The sequence below is a fragment of the Cyprinus carpio genome, chromosome B7 (genome assembly GCF_018340385.1).
Source record: "Cyprinus carpio isolate SPL01 chromosome B7, ASM1834038v1, whole genome shotgun sequence".
Lineage (NCBI taxonomy): Eukaryota > Metazoa > Chordata > Actinopteri > Cypriniformes > Cyprinidae > Cyprinus > Cyprinus carpio.
In genome coordinates, this window is record NC_056603.1 from 18260332 (window position 1) to 18280215 (window position 19884).

The following is a 19884-nucleotide window of genomic DNA, read 5'->3' on the forward strand; positions in this document are numbered from 1 at the left end:
TTTTCAATCTGATTTTTATAAGATGCAGCGTTAAACAGTAGTGCATTTAGGACTTTGTACTTGACTATAGATTTGAACTTTGTACCAGGAGAGACAAGATCTAACCTACACACAAAAAAAATTACTAGCATAAAGCATGTGGTGACATATGCTTACTTGAGTTTTTCGTTTTTGGACTGTATCTGATTATACAGTACATGTAGACATCACTAGAAAATCACTTTTGCCATTTAAATCCCAAGAAAATCTGAAGTTAACCCAGGGGTCGGCAACCTATGGCACGTATGCCAACAGTGGCACGCAGAGGGATAATCGCTGGCACACGAGCAATAGGGAACGTACATTTTGATGTAATAACTTCTCATAGTCACGCAGCCTGTTAGGAGCTATAAATACTATTAAAGTGTGAGAATTAACTTGCACTAGTCTACGGATGCACGCTCGACCGCTGCACATACTAGGCACTTCAGATCAAAGCCTCAGCGGTCTAAAACGCTTATCAATGTAAAATCGACTGAGATGGCCAATCAAATCAAAGTAGGCAGGGTTTACTGTTGACAGAAGCAGAGCACGAAGAGTCAGTTTAATGTTAAAGAGAGCGAGGTAAGATGAAGCTGCAAAATATTTAATATTAGTCAACTTTTAAAGATATGTTTACGATAGTTAAATGACCGACAGCTATATCCAGTGACGCAAACTACTCAATCTTTTTTCTTTCTCTCAAATATGGACATTTTGAGAGCAAAAGATAGATGTGTAAATTGTCTGCGTCTGTCTCTCTCTACAAAAATATGAAGCCAAGTTTAGTTACTTAAAAACAGCGATTTTACCGCCCTCCTTGCTGAGAAATATAAGCAATTCAGCTTCGATTATTAAAAGTCTCGTGCCAGCACTGACAACAAGTTTATGAGCTTTTGAATATTACTTTTTCAACAACGTGATCTCAGATCTGTGTGCCAGCGGTGTGTGTGTATGTGTGTGCTTGCACACATGCATCAATTAATGCAGCGCATTAATATAGAACTGCGATTAAACTGAATGGTTTTAATACATTGGCCTTGTCACACACAGATACAGTGATTTCCAGTACGGTCACACTGTATATCTGTTATTCAAGAAACTTTTAAAAGTTTAAATAACAATTTATGAAAAAATCTTCAGAAACTATTTGCATGAAAATAAAAATAGGCCTATTGTTTTTTTTTTATCATATCATTTAAAAATGTGTATGTACTGTACAAAGCATTAATGCATAGTGTATAATACAGAATGCATTAAAAAGAGGGGGTGGGGGGGCTTGGCACAGTGGTTAATCAGAAAAATTAAAAATGGCACGTCAGGCCGAAAAGGTTGCCGACCCCTGAGTTAAGCAAAAATGTATACAATCTTGGTGATTGTGAAACCAGTGGGTGGTCAGTGTTGTTTTAGGGGATCAACGGCCAGCCGGCTGCCCCTTGGAGGCACCACTGCATATAAGTTTAACCTTGTGCGAGTTGAAACTGGTATCAGTGTGCACATAGTGCATTTGCTTATGTGTGCGTGTTTATGTGTTCACTCACCCTGAGTAAGGTTTGGTGTGTGGTGCGAGGCCCACTCAGAAGACTGGCTGAACCCAGCTCGCGTTCCCGCCGCAATCCGGAGCTGGTACGTTTGATTTGGTTTCAGATCTCTTAAAATCACCTGAGTCTCATTCCCACCCACTTCTACAGAGTAGATGTGATCCACTGAAGGGCACACAAACACGTGCCAGAAAATAAGTATGCCAGTGAAAATCATTTCTGCAGCTGGCTGATAAAGAAGCATGAACAATGAATGTCTGAATTGAGTTTGCTTCTGTCTCTCATTCTGCGTCACAGGCCATCAGACCGAATCTGTCTTTTGTTCCACCTTTATTGATGTTCATTAAGCATCCAGAGCTCTAATAGAGCAGGAGCAATCAGCCATGTCTTTGTCATTCAGCTCAAAATACCCCAGACATGCCTGCTGCCCTACTAGCGACCACAGATAAAGCACAAAGCTACAAATTCAGCAGCCAACATGTATTTATCATGTTTCAAGGTCAAGGCCAAGGTCACATCTTAACCCTATAAATTCCACTGTATCACAATTTATATGCAAATTTCAAAGGCCTCCAAATTTTCAACATTATCAAAACTTTGCTGAAATACCTGTTGTATGCAGTCTACTACATACCTTTGTCTTCTGATTGATAGGTTGTACTTTTTTAGCAAGTAAAAGGCCTTTTAGTTTAGTTCTAAAAAACGCCTCCTTAAGGTCATGGTGCACATGTCTTTTTACTGTGCCCCCACTACAAAATATATGATCATAAAACTAAGCATTTAAATATCCTAAGAGTTATTTGTAGAGAGAGAGAGAGAGAGAGAGAGAGAGAGAGAGATTGAGATTGAGTGACAGTATGATATTATCCTGTCTATTATACTGTTATGATCTCACTGATTTACATATTTAAATTTTTAAATATGGCTAAATATATATCAGAAACTGCACAACACTGCATTGTTTGAGCCTTTGAACAAAGTCTGTTTTTTTTTTGCTATATTAGCCATAAAAGCCTGATGTATTAAATATGATACTCAACACATATGTAAAAAAAAAACTTTTTTTTTTTATTTTGTGTAAAGGTTCAATAAATTCTTCCATTTAAAAAAAAACTGATTTGTCTGACTATTAATTCATATGTCAGGCTTTACGGGGCTAACACGAACACAAGGTCAGTAGATGGCGCTGTCTTACCCTGCTCCAGCGCTCTGTAGTCAATGCGGTAGCGTGTGATGGCTCCGCGGCTCAGCTGTGGGGACATAGGCAGCCACATGGCTCTGATGTCGGTGGGAGATGTGCTCAGCAGGGACAGCTGTGGAGAAGCGCTGGGAACTGCAGATAACACAAAGCAAACAAAGATTACAAAACATGCCCTAAATGATGTATTACACACTATGCATTTATACTATCCGCTACGTGCTTTGTCGTCTAATGTATTCATTTTATAAGGTTATTAGATCAGGCCCTTCCTTTCGGAACATGCTTCACAACTCCTTGTTCAAGCTCTTGTTCTGTCCAGGCTAGACTATTGCAATGCTTTCTTCCAGCCAGTTCCATCAAACCTTTACAATTAATCCAGAACGCGGCGGCAAGATTAATTTTTAATGAGCCAAAAAAGAATGCACGTCACACCTCTGTTTTCAATTTGCACTGGCTACCAATAGCTGCTCGCATAAAATTCAATGCATTAATGTTTGTCTACAAAACCACCACCGGCTCTGCACACCTTTACCTAAATTCATTACTTCAGACTAATGTGCCCTCTAGAAGCTTGGGTTCTGCAAGTGAATGTCGCTTTATTGTGCATCCCAAAAAGGCACAAAATCACTTTCATAGACTTTTAAATTAAATGCTCCCTCCTGGAGTCCTTAGGCATCTTCAAGAATCGGCAAATGTTAAAAAATTAAAGGATTACAATGCAAAACAATATTATTGTGTAGGCTACAAAAATATAAAAATGCATACATGTCATAATGGATAGTCATCGCATGTATCAGAATTAGGCTACCTATTTGCTCGTGCACGAGCAGCGCCATTTCATCTCGGAAAAACGTTCTGTCTTTGTGCTTGCCAATTCCGTCGCGTAAATAGCAAATCCATCATGATGGCAGAAAAGCAACTGGCTCTTAAAGGGAATGGGAGATGAGACTCTGATTGGTTTATTGCACGTTACGCCCAAAAAACACCCATTACTCATTAAGAGAATAGGGACAGCCGGTTTAGACCATGCGCCCCAGGCGCGTTGACCGTTTTCCAGTCATTAAAATAGCAAAAGTGGATTCGGTCACGCCCTGAGTGCACCTGCGCCGTGCACTTTAGACCATGCACTTAGATCATTAAAATAGGGCCCTAGGATGCACCTAGTGTCTATTGCACAGAGAGGTCATTTATTTTTCTCTGGCCACCAGAGGGCACCCATAGGAACGAAAATTGCTGTCATGTATCAACCTCATTTTGCTACACAAAATTAGGCTATTTTCTGTAAATGTGCTAGGTTTCCTATTCATCAGTTGCTACAGGTAAATAACCAGAAGATTTGCACTACAAATCAGTGCATTTACGATTATGGTAAAATTTAAATTATGTGCAACATCAAGCAGCATAACAGGCAGTTTTTTGTACAACTTAAATAATTGGAAGTGGCTGGCGTTGAAAATCTTGCACATTCAATTAAAAATTGCCAGTGCCAGCTGTTATGTTCTCTTATGTAAGAAAAAAAAAAAAAAGTGGTTAGCACCAAATTAAATAGCAATCTGTGCCTTTCAGAAAGTCTGTGAGTTTGCCATTTTGGTTTTTATGACTATTTTATTCATTATTTCAAATTACTAGCATTGCAATCAAAATTGTACTAAAAAACAATGGTTAAGTCTAGCACATTGCATACAGCATTTACAGTATTTGAGGTGTTACATAATAGTTATAAGTAGCCTGTTCATGTATTCCATCCATAAACCATGCAGATTATACATAGCATACAGTACATATAATAGAAATAGCACAAGTAGTATGATAGCATGCTATTCTGACCATAGCCTGTGAGAACACACATTATATTTAACACACTTGAGGTGTAGTCAGCGCTCACCGTCCTCTAGCGTCTCCACTGTAACGGGCTGTGACGGGCGGCTGGCACCCATGGGCGAGTAGGCCACTACATAGAAGGTGTAGGATGAGTGAGGGAGCAGATCCTTTACGTGCAGCTCTGTTGTGTCGTTATTCACTGCAAACTGATACTCCATGTGGTCTGAGCCTGTCAACACACAAATAGTGGATTTGCTTTTTAAACATTTGATCTTAGCCAAAATATTTTTTCTGACAGTCTTTGTGTGTATGTGTTTCTAAATGAAGGGAAGCGTGACCCCATCAATAACAGCCGGAGCTTACATATGGCTTGTGGTTCTGTACAGCCGCGATCTATGAAGTGGATTGGCTTTGGTAAAGTAATGAGACAGGATTTTTCTCTGTGGACTGATCCACTTAAGCTGGCTACACTCAGTGTAATGAGAAACACTGCAGGTCAAACAGGGACTCCAGGAACTTCCACTAACAAAACAGGAAAGTGCTCACAAAAAGTTGTTTTAAATTTGAGAACAAATTAATGTTCTTCAAAATTAAACCAGTGTTATTATAGTATTATTCCTATCCTATTTATATTACTAATATACTATTTCACTTATCAAATTTTCAGTTTTCAGTTTATTTTTAGTAATTTTATGTGCTTTTGTAATTTTTATTTTATTAATTTTCTATTTAATTTTAATTTATTTTTAATATATTTCTAGTCATTTTAGCTCTTCAACTTTGTATAATTATTGACTATATGGCAATGTGTTAAACTGAGAAAATGTATCATTTTAAGGGAAAAATAAGTTGATTTTAAATTTCATGTCATCAACACATCTCAAAAAAGTTGGGACAAGGCCACGTTTATCCCCTCTTCTTTTTATAACAGTCTGCAAACGTCTGGGGACTGATGAGACAAGTTGCTCAAGTTTAGGAATAGGGATGTTGTCCCATTCTTGTCTAATACAGGCTTCTTGTTGGTCAACTGATGCGCCAAATGTTTTCTATGGGTGAAAGATCTGGACTGCAGGCTGGCCATTTCAGTACCCGGATCCTTCTTCTACGCAGCCATGATGTTGTAATTGATGCAGTATGTGGTCTGGCATTGTCATGTTGGAAAATGCAAGGTCTTCCCCTGAAAGAGACAACGTCTGGATGGGAGCATATGTTGTTCTAGAACTTGGATATACCTTTCAGCATTGATGGTGCCTTTCCAGATGTGTAAGCTGCCCATGCCACACGCACTCATGCAACCCCATACCATCAGAGATGCCGGCTTCTGAACGGAGCGCTGATAACAACTTGGGTTGTCCTCGTCCTCTTTAGTCCGGATGACATGGTGTCCCAGTTTTCCAAAAAGAACTTCAAATTTTGATTCGTCTGACCACAGAACAGTTTTCCACTTTACCACTTTTTCCACGGCTGCACTTCTGGATCATGTTTAGAGTTTTAGCCGGCAACGGCGAATGGCATGGTGGATTTTGTTCATCGACAATGTTTTCTGGAAGTATTCCTGAGCCCATGTTGTGATTTTTATTACAGTAACATTACTGTATGTGATGCAGTGCCGTCTAAGGGCCCGAAGATCACGGGCATCCAGTATGGTTTTCCGGCCTCGACCCTTACGTACAGAGATTGTTCCAGATTCTCAGAATCTTTGGATGATATTATGCACTGTAGATGATGATAACTTCAAACTCTTTGCAATTTTTCTCTCAGAAACTCCTTTCTGATATTGCTCCACTACTTTTTCGCCGCAGCATTGGGGGAATTGGTGATCCTCTGCCCATCTTGACTTCTGAGAGACACTGTCACTCTGAGAGGCTCTTTTATACCCAATCATGTTGACAATTTACCTAATAAGTTGCAAATTGGTCCTCCAGCTGTTCCTTATATTTACATTTAACTTTTCCTGCCTCTTATTGCTACCTGTCCCAACTTTTTGCAATGTGTAGCTCTCATGAAATCCAAAATGAGCCAATATTTGGCATGACATTTCAAAATGTCTCACTTTCAACATTTGATATGTTATCTATATTCTATTGTGATTAAAATATAAGTTTATGAGATTTGTAAATTATTCCATTCCTTTTTTTACTCACAATTTGTACAGTGTCCCAACTTTTTTGGAATCGGGTTTGTAATTAATGACAAAATTTAGTTTTTTTTTTTTTTTTTGGGTGAACTAACCCTTTAAATATACATTATGTATTTTGCATTAGTGTTTTATAAATATTAATTGATATATTACAACATTATAAATGATCTCACCATTAGGCAACAGAATGAAATTTATTTACTCCCCATTATAAAAACACACTTTCTCTCACCTGTTGTACATTGGTAGTGTACTGAAAAGCCAATGATCTGGTCACTATTATGTTCAGGTGGGTCCCAGGTGAGCAAGGCAGAAGTGCTCGAGTGGGGTATGGCCGACACATGACGAGGAGGGCTAGGCAGACCCTCCCTCACGATGACAGACAGTTTGGCAGTGGCACAGGCGGTGCCCAGGCTGTTGGCAGCAATACACTGGTAGTATCCCGCATCGTCCAGCCGCAGCTGGTTGATGAGCAGAACTCCAGGGTTCTGAGTCTTAACCCGGGCATTAGACTGGACCGGTTCTCCATTCTTCAGCCAGCGCAGGGCAGGGGGAGGGTCACCCGAACTATTACACACAAACCGAGCCGTATTCCCCCGGGACAAGGACACCGGCTCTGGGGGCTGGAGGATGACTGGTGGAGCTAGGCAAAATGAATTGGAAAAAAAGACAGTGGGAAAAGTGGAGTAAAAAGAGAGTGATATTGAGGACCATATAGAAATCATTGCTACAACTTATTAATGCATTAGGTACCATGTGCTACAACTTAATAATGTAGGTTAATGTTAATATAAATGTACTATTTTAAAATTTACTCAGCCACAGGCCATCCAAAATGGAGTTGGTTTCTTCATCAGAACAGATTTGAAGAAATTTACCATTACATCACTTGCTGACCAATAGTTTCTCTGCAGTGAATGGGTGCCGTCAGAATGAGAGTTCAAACATCTGATTAATACATCACAATAATCTACAAGTAATCCACACTCAGTCCACTCCTCCATTTCTGCTATTGTTTTTATCAGATGTTTGAACTCATATTCTGAATGCAGAAATCATTCAAATCTGTTCAGATAAAGAAACAAATTCACCTACATCTTGGACGGCCTGGGGGCGAGTACATTTTCAACAAATTTTTATTTTGGTGTAAATTATTCATTTAACTTAGGTTAAAGTTTACTTAAAAAGTTAAACTTAAACAATGTGTATATAGATGTAACACTAAGATTAATTTATCGTTTTTTGCAAGTTCATATTAGCTATTGTATTAACTACAGGTGATACAGAATAAGCGTTACAGAAATCATGTGTAAATCAATCAATGGATACAAACCACTCCATTACACCTATATTACACCCAAAACCTTATCTTAACATAATTTCTCAAGGACAAAAAAAAAAAATCTACTACTCTTTCTTTCCCTGCAAAACAGATGGGCATCGATTAGATGAAGCCTCCCCTAGTGCGTAAAAAAAAGCTTCTTGCTGTAATCGTTGGAGCATATTTTTGGGAGGAATAATTATATCATACTTCCATGCAGAACGTTTCTTGACTGTTTTATGATTTTGATTGAGATTGCTTCTAAGATAAGTTTTCCTTATGAAACTTCTTCATTTACCAAGCACCTACCAAGATCAAAAGATCAGTCAGCGTATGCACTGCACTTAGTGTATGCATGGCCACAAAGTTCCTCTACGGTCTGATCACAACACACAGTTGGAGTTGTTGTTCAAATTACCTCATTAGATAGTGTTTAGCAATGGAATCACTTAAATGTGCAGTTCAGATCCTTGTGATTCTTCCAGTGACATTTATTGTTTTTTCTCATTGTGCATGGAAAATATTTATGTATGCATGTCTTCTTCCTTGCTAAAATTTGCATCCACTTTGGACAAACACAAATACAGGAAGTACTACCTAAATTAATAAACAATAGTACTGTCATAATGGTTTTGCTACCAAGGTGTGTGTGTGTGTGTGTGTGTGTGTATGTATACCATTTATATACACCATCTATGAATTTTACATCCAGTCAGCCACCATCTGTTGTTTTTTTTTGTTGTTTTTTTTTTTTACCAGAAAGCTTATTGATTTTAATCATGGTGATAAGGGGATTTTCTATTTTATATTGCAAGGAAAAAGAAACTGGCAACCACACAGTTCTTGAAACAAATATTCAAAACCTAACAGCCATTAAAACTACTAGCCAATTAAATGTTTTGTGCTTGATAAATAAGGTATACAGCTTCCCATATATTTGACTCACTGATTCTGAATCAGTAAGACTCATTGTATATTTGTTGCATTTACAGTCTCTCAGTAATGTATCCAGTATTTATTCAGAATATACAGGATCCATTAAAAGGAAAACACACTATTACCCAGAACTCGAAGTTCAGCGGGAGATGAGACGAAATCTCTGGTCTTGGGTTTGTTGGCACGACACACATACACTCCAGCATGGTGACTGCGGGTGTCAGGAATCACTAGGTTGGTTGCCAAGACAACCACATCTGTAGCTATAGGCTTCCCATCTATGCATCCCAAAGGAGTGGTTGTATAAAAAGGCAAGAAATGAAAAAGAAAATGGAAAATCAATTAATCAAGACTGAGCAAGCAGGGACATTTCAAATTTGAAGTATACAGCTGTCAATATGAAAAATAGCTATTTTAAGATTTAATCAGGTCACTAGGTGGATCCAAGTCTCATATATTATTAATAAAAATTTTAATTAAAAAACATAAATAAAATTTTTAAGTATTTAAAGGAACAGTTAAAAGAATAACAACATTTTATTCTATCATCAATTACTCACCTTCATGTTGTTCCAAATGCAAAAACAATGAATAGGGCTAAAGGTTTAATGGTTACACATTATTTTAAGGTGTCCTTGTTACAGCGTAATGATACATTTAAGCACTGAGTAATATTAATTAACTACATGTGCTTACTGTATGGTTAGGGTTAGGATTAGGGTGTGGTTTAGCATTACTTGCATGTAATTATGCATCATTTATTGTTACTATAATAATAAGTACATGTAACCTGTAACAAGGACACCTTAAAATAAAGTGTTACCGCTTTAATATTCCAATAAAGGATGCAAACATCAGCAGTGTCCATACAACATTTCTCATTCTGTAACCCATGCCAGAAAGAAAGGAAGTCTTTTGTGTCTGAAGCAACATGAGGGTCAAAAAAAATTATGCAGATTTCTAATTTTGGATGAACTATAATGGTATGCAATGCACATCAAGAACCAGCAGAGGTCAGTACAGCACTGGAGACACTGACCATCTGCGGCTGCCATATTAGCGCTCAAACAAAGAAAAAAGGCACCTCATGAATTTTTACAACATCTTCTTAATTTTTCATGAAACCTAATGAGAATAATGCTCTCAGTTATACAGTCTTGGCATTATTGTGGGGCAAAGAGGAAGAAATTAGGTCCGTAATGAACCTGAATGGAGACAGTAACAGTGGGGGTGAAGGGTGGGTGTGTAGTTGGGGTGTCTGCTGCAGCAAAGCCACGTGTCTATAAACCAAACATATAAGCTCACCTATAAATCACAATTTGTGTGCATCATTTAAATTTTCCTATGTAAGCACTCAAAAGTTGACAGTGAACACAGCACTAATTACATTTCGGTCATTCAGCTGACACTTTTATCTAATACAACAATGCACTTATTACAAGCACGTCTCCTAATGAACCAACCAGGGGTTCGAATGCTTTATTCAAAGGCACAGCAATGCTTGTTTAAAGATTTTAACTTACTAGGCTCTCCGACTCCTATTTAAATCTATATTGTGTGCCTTGGTCCACATGAGTCCAACTATTTTTGGTTTGGGGTTCTTAAATCTTAATTTGACATCTTCAATCCTGATTGGACGATATCAATCAGGTGGGTTGACATGTTCTTGTTTATGGGCCACGTTCATGCACAATGTATAGGCCAGGTACAGGTGCAGATTCCTTAAAACCTTCAACTTGTCAGTTAGCCTAGATCTGTCAACAGCAGCACTTGGAGTCTGTTACAGTAGACCAGGCTACAGATGTGTGTGTAATATATTAGTGTTTGCGTCTTACCCTGTCTGCTCCATGATACGAAAGGTTTGGGTTCACCCTGAGCCATGCACTCCATCACAGCCGGACGACCCATGACCACCGTAGAGTTCCGCGGAGGAGCCACAATCACAACCTCACTCTCCTGAGACAGACCTACAGAGACAGATTATAGGTGTGTGTTTGTGTACGGAACAAGAGAGTGTTCACCATCAGGCAAAGTGGTTTGCTTGAGTGAAAGCAGCATTAGGTGAAGCAACTGACCTGACAGAGGACACCATTTCCTCTTTTGCTCACAGGAAGTGAGAAAGACAGAGATAGAGTGAGACAGGAATGAGATGAGAAGGAAAGAGGAATGAAGAGATTGAGACAATGAAAGACAGGAGAACTCTGAGGCCAAAGAGGATAGGTGTCATTTATCTGGGTTGCAGCTGTCACATATAAATAAAATATATATATTTAAAGTAATATATTAAAAAATATATATTTAATTATTTAAAATTAATCATTTTATTCAGCAAAGGTGCATTAAATTGATCACAAGTGACAGTAAAGATAAAGGCCTGTTCCTGTGGCCTCATAAAAGCCCATATGAATTCAGTAGACACACCCACAGATCATAATGAAGTAAAACATAAGCGTGCAGCTATGGATACAGTATGATGATCATAAATGAATCACTCTGATTACATAAAGCAGCAATCACATATGCAGGACAGCACAGGGATTTAAAATGGGTCAGATTTCTGAGGCTACAGGGTGCACCGTGTAAAAGAAATGTGAGTGTGTGTCTGTATTTAAGCAGGTACATCAGTGGACGTGCAACTGTGATTAAAACAACCCCGATACTGAGAACAGCGGACCACAAAGACCCACTTGAACAACAGCAAAGTTTGCTTGTAAGGCTTTTTCAAGATTAAGTGAGTGTGTTACAAAATATTCAGTATCAAGCAGAATGCTGATGACCCAAACTACAGCTTCACATCATATTGAGATGAGATACCTGCTTCACACACACTCATAAAGACTGGTACTGTGTACTTGAGCTGTCTGGTCTCAGGCGCAAAAGATGCATTGAATTCACAGAGCAAAACTATGATTTCCTCAAGGTGAAGACTGCTCTCTTTAAATCTGTCTTTCAATTCAGCATGATTTTATCGGCATGACTGAAAATATTACATATTAACAAAGCTGAGGACACATGCAAAAAATAAAACAACACATTAAAATGTAAGTTAGACAACACAACATAAGAACGACTGAAGTATTTATGTAACAATAAATGCCATTTTCATTACATAAGATGTCTTCATATACACGCAGACACACAGGGTCACCATGGTGAAGAAAAGCATACAGAAAACATACTGGGATAATACATATCTAGTCACAGACTTGCAGACAGTGATGTGAAAACACATCTAGCAGCCAGTGTCAATCTACGTCCTTCTCCTGTCATAATTGAAAAGCTGATTGGGGTTCTTCAATTCTTTGCTAATTTAATAATAAAATAAATACAATAAGATGACAGACAGATAAATAAACGAATAAATAGCAATTGTGTTCAGTGAAACTGTCATTCTACTTTTCTTTCTCTCATTCCATCTCTATCTGTAAAGGTGCAGTCCTATTAACCAAATTTTGAGGAAATTCCACAGACAAAAAACACTGTTCAAACTTCAGCAATGCATGAATAGAAGTCCCTTTCAACATCTTTCACCACTTAAGTAATTTAGTTTTCCTCCATAAAGAGAGAGAAGAAGCTTTATGAAGCAACTGATACAAATAAAAGGGTTTAAAGAGCAAATGGGAGTAAAAGAGAAGAAGAGGGAGAAAGATGAATGTGGAACAATTAGAGAAATGGCTTAAAAGATGAATGTGTGAGATGGAAAACACACACACACACACACACACACACACACACACACACACACACACACACACACACACACACACACACACACACACACACACAGAAAATCATTCAGGTCTCTGGCTGATAACGCAGAAACAAAATGGAAATGAGCAGAGGTCAGCATGGACATTTAAGTCGTTCAGAGGTGTGTGTGTGTGTGTGTGTGTGTGTGTGTGTGTGTGTGTGTGTGTGTGTGTGTGTGTGTGTGTGTGTGTGTGTGTGTGTGTGTGTGTGTGTGTGTGTGTGTGTGTGTGTGTGTGTGTGTGTGTGAAGGGGGTTAAAGCCTGAGACTTCATAGCATTACCGATCCGTCTCCCTCGTCTTCCCACACTCCCTTTTATTTCATTTAGTTCTTTATCTCACTAGCTTTCTCTGTCTTTGTTCCACATCTCATTCCTCTTTTCCATCCCTCCTTTTGCCCCCTCCATTTCATCAGCCGAGCAGCCTTAAGGACAGCAGGAAATCAATTCTGCTTGCAACACAGACCACCTCTGCAGAGGGCACTTATACACACACACATACACACACAACATTGAAAGTGCCACTGCAGACATTCAAACTTTACTTTAAACAAAAAGACTGGAGGAGAACCACAAAACTGGTATTTTTCACTATTTAAGGGGTCATTTCATAAGGAATCACATTACCATTATTCTTTTGATATTAAATTGCTCAGAGTATTATGAAAATATTCTGTGACTTTAATTAAAAAATCAAACATTTGCACCAACAACCATTCATTTTTACACATCAGGACCATTCAGTTTAGAAATCCGGTCATTCATCACAGTAAAGCAATCTGCTTGTTAACCCGCCATGTAATGAATGCTGTTTCCGGCCTCCACTCTTTCAGTTGGGAATACTATCTCAACAGCAACATTTATGGTAAGTTTTAAAAACTCATGATGTACACTACAGTCTCCAGGCTTAAGCTTTCCCAGACACCAATATTTTAATGATTCAGAAAAGATGAATAACTGTCTGGCCAGCAGAGATTTCGGCATGGAGATAAAGGTTTGAATCATGACATTTTGGTAGAATTACAGCACATTGTGAGTGTATATTACCACCTTATGTTGTGACTGTGATGTATGACATCAGCCAAGTGGATTGCGGGGAAAGTAGAATAGATATTATCATTGGTAAACACTAAAAGAACCGATGAAACAAGTAAAATGCCACTGCCACATTGCAAGTCCTTCTTAAAGGCATTACTTTAAACAAGGTTTCTGATCTGATTTCAATCTGATATTAAAGGGATAGTTCACCCAAAAATGAAAATTCTGCCATCAATTACTCACCCTAATGTCGTTCCAAACCCATGAGACCTTCGTTCATCTTCAGAACACAAATTAAGATATTTCTGATGAATTACGAATCGTTCACATGCAGGTGACAGAACTCATACAGTATGTCGTGATGATGGGATGAGGAGGAGAAAAATTGTTGAATGAAGTCATTACATTTGTTTTGTTTTTTTGTGCACAAAAAGTATTTTTGTTGCTTCATAAAATTACGGTTGAACCCCTGATGTCACATGGACTGTTTTACCGATGTCTTTGCTACATTTCTGGGCCTGGGAACATTTCAGTTGTTTTGCTGTCTATGGAGGGTCAGAGGGCTCTCGGAATTCATCAAAAATATCTTAATTTGTGTTCCGAACATGAACAAAGGTCTTACGGGTTTGGAACGACATGAGGGTAAGCAAATTAATGACAGAACTGCCCCTTTAACAGATATTAACAGGCAGTTAAAAACTAATTTGGCAAACCAGCAAAGGTAATTTCACATACAAAAAGGCTACACTCTAAGAAAAATATGGTCCAGTGTATTGTGTTAATATGTTAAGAATTTTGGTGATTTGGATAGCAAAACACACCATTTAATTCCAACAGTCAGAACTGAACTGAACTTTGATGTAGCCTACGCAATGAATTTTCCCAGAATGCACTCTTCTGAATGTCCTTCTAAGCCATTACTGTGTGAGTCAGAGACATGAGGTGAATGGAGCTTATATATATGAGTATATGTGAGGTATGGATCTTGAAAAAAATCAAAGGTCATTTATGATGGGGTAATTGGGAACAGGTCTTAGTGTCATACCTGGGCTAACTGTGAGGGAAGCCTCTTGGCTGAAGCGCTTGCGGGCAGAGTTGAAGGCCACGCAACGGTACAAGCCTTCGTCTTCTTTAGTGACCCCTAAAATCTGCAGCACCCCATTAGGAAGAGATATGTACCTGCGTGAGAGAGAAAGAGATTAGCATTAGCATTTCTAAATCACCCGAAAACATCAATATGTGCACGTTTATTTGCTGTTCTTCTAAACTGAAGCTCCTTTTACAGTTTTTTTTAATTGCTTTTGCGCAATTTTCACAAGCAATTGGTAAATTTTCAAAACTCTTAGTACTTATATAACAGTAGATCACATAGATCATCAAAAGTGCACTTTTTTCAAACATTTCAGCATATTTTGAATTGTGTTAGTACAATACACAATCACATAATATCCTTTTCCCTACACAAAATAAGTCTTTCATCTATATAAATGTTTCATTCACAGTATCAACTTTTGATTTGCATCTCTTATCATTCAGTTTAATACATTTGCCTATCATTTAATTCAACTGATCTTAATGTTTAATCAGTGAATCATTTATTATGTCCACAGATTTTCAACGTGTCTGATTGTTGTCTGATAATTTGTAAGTTACAAATTGCTGCAAGAGCTGAAAGAGGTGTTGGTGCTCGTCAACAGAGAGGTGGACATGGACCAAGAGAAAGAGGTGGTGGTGCTCCTCAACAGAAAGGTGAACGTGGACCAAGAGAAAGAGGTGGTGGTGCTCCTCAACAGAGAGGTGGATGTGGACCAAGAGAAAGAGGCGGTGGTGCTCCTCAACAGAGAGGTGAACGTGGACCAAGACAAAGAGGCGGCGGTGCTCCTCAACAGAGAGGTGGACTTGGACCAAGAGAAAGAGGTGGCGGTGCTCCTCAACAGAGAGGTGGACTTGGACCAAGAGAAAGAGGTGGCAGTGCTCCTCAACAGAGAGGTGGACTTGGACCAAGAGAAAGAGGTGGCGGTGCTCCTCAACAGAGAGGTGGACGTGGACCAAGAGAAAGAGGTGGTGGTGCACCTCAACAGAGAGGTGGACGTGGACCAAGAGAAAGAGGTGGTGGTGCACCTCAACAGAGAGGTGGACGTGGACCAAGACAAAGAGGTGGTGGTGCTCCTCAACAGAGAGGTGGACATGGGGCAAGACAAAGAGGTGGTGGTGCTCCTCAACAGAGAGGTGGACATGGGGCAAGACAAAGAGGTGGTGGTGCTCCTCAACAAAGAGGTGGTCTTCAGAGAAATGTAGGCAGAAGACAGCACACCATCATCTCTAATGAAGTCCGGGCCATCATTGCTGACCATGTGGTTAAAAGAGGCCTTACCATGGCAGAGGATGAAAGGTTAGTTCAGCCTAACTTAGAAAGGTCAACTGTCAGCTCTATCATCAGAACTTTTCGCCAAGAAAACGATAAGTATGCTATAGTAACTTCACTATACTTTTACAATATAGTACTGTTACAGTAATGGCATTACTGTATAGAAGAACAACATGTAATTGTCACAGTTTTATGTAATTTGTAATCTTAAAATACCGACAGCATACTGTTGTCCTCTCAGAATTAACAGGAGACATATATCTGTAGATGGTGTGGTAGGCTGTAGACCAGTTCTAGGATCATACAACGTTGAACACCTGATAGCTTTTCTAAATGAGCTTGAGCAGGCCTGTCAGGGTGAAGATGTCATCTATGTTATCATGTTGGAAAATAATTTCCACCATGCAGAGCATGTTCGGGAATGGTTTCAGGCACATCCTCGGTTCATGACCCTCTACCTTCCCCCATACTCTCCTTTCCTCAACCTTATTGAGGAATTCTTCTCTACATAGAGTTGGAAGGTGTATGATCGCCATCCCCATGAGCATGTCACCCTTCTCTTTAAGCCATGGATGAAGCTTGTGGTGATATAATTGCAGAACAATGTCTAGCCTGGATTCTTCATGCCAGAAGGTTTTTCCCGGGTGCCTGAACAATGAAGACATTCACTGTGATGTTGATGAAAATTTATGGCCAAATGTTGAAGACCAGCTTCATAATTAATGTGAATTTCAGGTCTACATGTACAGGTTGTTGTTTGGTTTTTTTCACAGGCAACCATAGTATTGTTGTAAACTAAAATTAAAATACTTTTTTTGCTTGTAAATTACTTTTGATGTGTTCTTTGATCACATTTTCATGTTGTGTAAAGGTTTTTTTATTTTTAAATATAGCTGTGACAAGAGGGGCAAGCAACAAGAGGGGCGGGGCCGAGAGCTGTGGGAATGGAGCGAGGCCGGTGGAATAAACGTTAATGCGCGACTCCTGCGCCACTCACCGGCCTCGAGTCCCACGGGGAGCTCTGGAAGGATAAAAGGAGGAGTGATGACAGTGCAAGACAAGAGGGGACCAGGCCTGGACTTTATTTTGTGTTTTGGTTCTGTTTGTGTGCGACAGATGTCCGCGAGTGGCTGTCGTGCTATTTTGTGTTTACAGTTTTTCTCAGTTGCTTTGGTGCATTTCTCAAATCAGAAATGAAATTCTCAAAACTATTTGTACAACCTCCACATAATATAGTCATTTGTACACCTCCTAAAACCAGTTTCTCATTCTTTTGAACAAGTTGCGATGGCTTTGGTACATTCATGCAATTGATTATGTACTTTTGTCTGCTTATTCCTACATTATCAGTTACTAATGTCATGTTGCTCAAAATGTATTATATAGTTCTCTGTGCAATAGTCTTACCCCTCAAAACATCTAGGCATTAGTTCATCGTATAAGTCATTAAATGCAAAATGGTTGATCTAGTTGTCATTAGAGTTTTTCTCGGTCACTTTGGTGCATTTCTCGAATCATCCTTAATATTTGCAAAGAAGTATGTGCATTTCTCAAAACAATTCGTACAAACAGCACCACACAATGGATTACCCGCAAAAGCCTGTAACTTACTCAGAATCTTTAGTTCATCTCTCAAAAGCAAGTATTTATGACAATGAACATATCAGTGCCATCAGAATGAAAAGTCCTTGTGTCATTGTTCACAAACAAGATAGTCAGAATGCTTAGTCATGTTGTCAATATTACAGTGCTCTCTGTTAGTATTACCTGCTGTAAACTATTGAAACATTTTGGATGACAGTTACTGTATTGAACAGTATTCCATATGCTTATGAATGCTATATTTTCATTTCAAAAGTAGAAATTTACACATTACTGTATGTGGGATAATGATTGAAAGAGACAGGATAGAATTCCCAGTTACACTTTTACTACAAAATAAAAAAAAAAACACTTTACAATGTCACTGTGATATAGAAAAGGAAAAAGTAATATGGGCACAAAGATGAAAATAAAAAATAAGTCCATTGTCAGAATTTGTAACTCTTGTGTTGTCCTCTGTCTATGCAGTGTATGCTTTCCAACTGAAGATTCATGAGATGAACCTTTGAGCTATTTCGGAAAATGGTTTATCATTGGTTGATCTACATTCTCTTCATTAGTCAAGATTCACTTGCACAATTCATGCCAAATTTATAAAAAGTCTAAAAATAATGTTTAAGAAAAAATGTGCTTGGCAGTTTATGACGACTAGATGAACCATTTTGCATTTAATGACTTATACGATGAACTAAAGACTAGATGTTTTGAGAGGTAAGACTATTGCACAGAAAACTATATAATACATTTTGAGCAACATAACATTAGCAACTGATAATGTAGGAAACCGCAGATAAATGTGCATAATCAATTGCATGAATGTACAAAAGCAATCGCAACTTGTTCAGAAAAATGAGTAACTGGTTTTATGATGTGTATAAATGACTAGATGATGTGGAGGTTGTACAAGTAGTTTTGAGAATTTCATTTCTGATTTGAGAAATGCACCAAAGCGACTGAGAAAAACTTTAACTGTCAAGCACATTTTCTACACATTTCTATTAAAATTTGTCATGAATTTTGCAGGTGAATCTTGACTTTCACTAATGAAGAGAATGTAGATCAGCTAATGATAAACCAGTTCTCTGAAATTGCACAAAGGTGCATCTCATGAACCTTCAATTGGAAAGCATATATAGACAGGACAACACAAGAGTTACAAATTCTGACAATGGATATTTCCTCTCCGTTGGCCTGGCAAATCAACAGTAGCTCAGTGGCCAGTGATATTTTGACCACACCTTCTGCTTTTGATCAAGTTGAAGCCAGCCTCATTCACATATATGAAGTTGTGAGATGGTTCACTTGACTCCAATTACACATTGCATTGCAAGGGAAGATATTCATTATGATGTATGAGAATCCGTGGGCCAACTGACTGGCACATCAGGAGGTGTAGACAGAGTGCACTACAAATTCCTCACAGTAATGTGTAAATTTGTACTTCTAAAATGGATATATGTCATACATAAGAAGTGCAGCTTTCTGGATTTCAATACAGTACCTTTAATCTAAACTGTTGCATATTTTACAGCAGGTAATACTAACAGAGTGCACTGTAATATTTACAACATGACTAAGCATTTTGACTATCTTGTTTGTGAAAAATGACTCAAGGACTTTTCATTCTGATGGCACTGATATGTTGACTGACATAAATACTTACTTTTGAGAGATGAACTAAAGATTTTGAGTAAGTAACAGACTTCTGCAGTTAATCCATTTTGTGGTGCTGTTTGTACGAATTGTTTTGAGAAGTGCACATACTACTTTGCAAATATTAAGGATGATTCGAGAAATGCACCAAAGCAACTGAGAAAAACTGTATTTTATTATTAAAGTTTTTGTTTAAATATTCGCCGGTTCCCTCCTCCTTCTTTCCGTCCTACGAATGTTTGTTACAATAGCTTTTGTCAGTTTGTCTGAACATTAGTGTAACATTAGTGTGTATACAGTTTTACAGTACAGTAACATTCATGCAGCACCGAGGGTGATTTGAAACCTGTACCTTGTATTGTTTGCTACTGAATGAACTGATTGTTAAAAGTATTAAGTAGAAAAAAAGATCTTACTGTTGTGTTTTGGTGATTAAACCAAACGTTCGCAATACATATCACAATGATCTTGTGTTCTGAAACAATGATTATGTGGAATG

General features: G+C 38.4%; 1 protein-coding gene across 1 annotated transcript in view; it reads right to left on the minus strand.

Moving 5' to 3' along the window:
* LOC109067373 (immunoglobulin superfamily DCC subclass member 4-like) overlaps positions 1-19884 on the minus strand; it is an 80566-nt gene that overhangs the window by 17346 nt on the left and 43336 nt on the right. Inside the window, exons 4-10 of the mRNA XM_042727666.1 lie at positions 14808-14941; positions 10814-10945; positions 9104-9256; positions 6954-7364; positions 4646-4810; positions 2755-2892; positions 1560-1724 (exon numbers count right to left, since the gene is read on the minus strand). Of these exons, the coding sequence (XP_042583600.1) occupies positions 1560-1724; positions 2755-2892; positions 4646-4810; positions 6954-7364; positions 9104-9256; positions 10814-10945; positions 14808-14941 (1298 nt within the window). The remainder of the gene's footprint in view (positions 1-1559; positions 1725-2754; positions 2893-4645; positions 4811-6953; positions 7365-9103; positions 9257-10813; positions 10946-14807; positions 14942-19884) is intronic.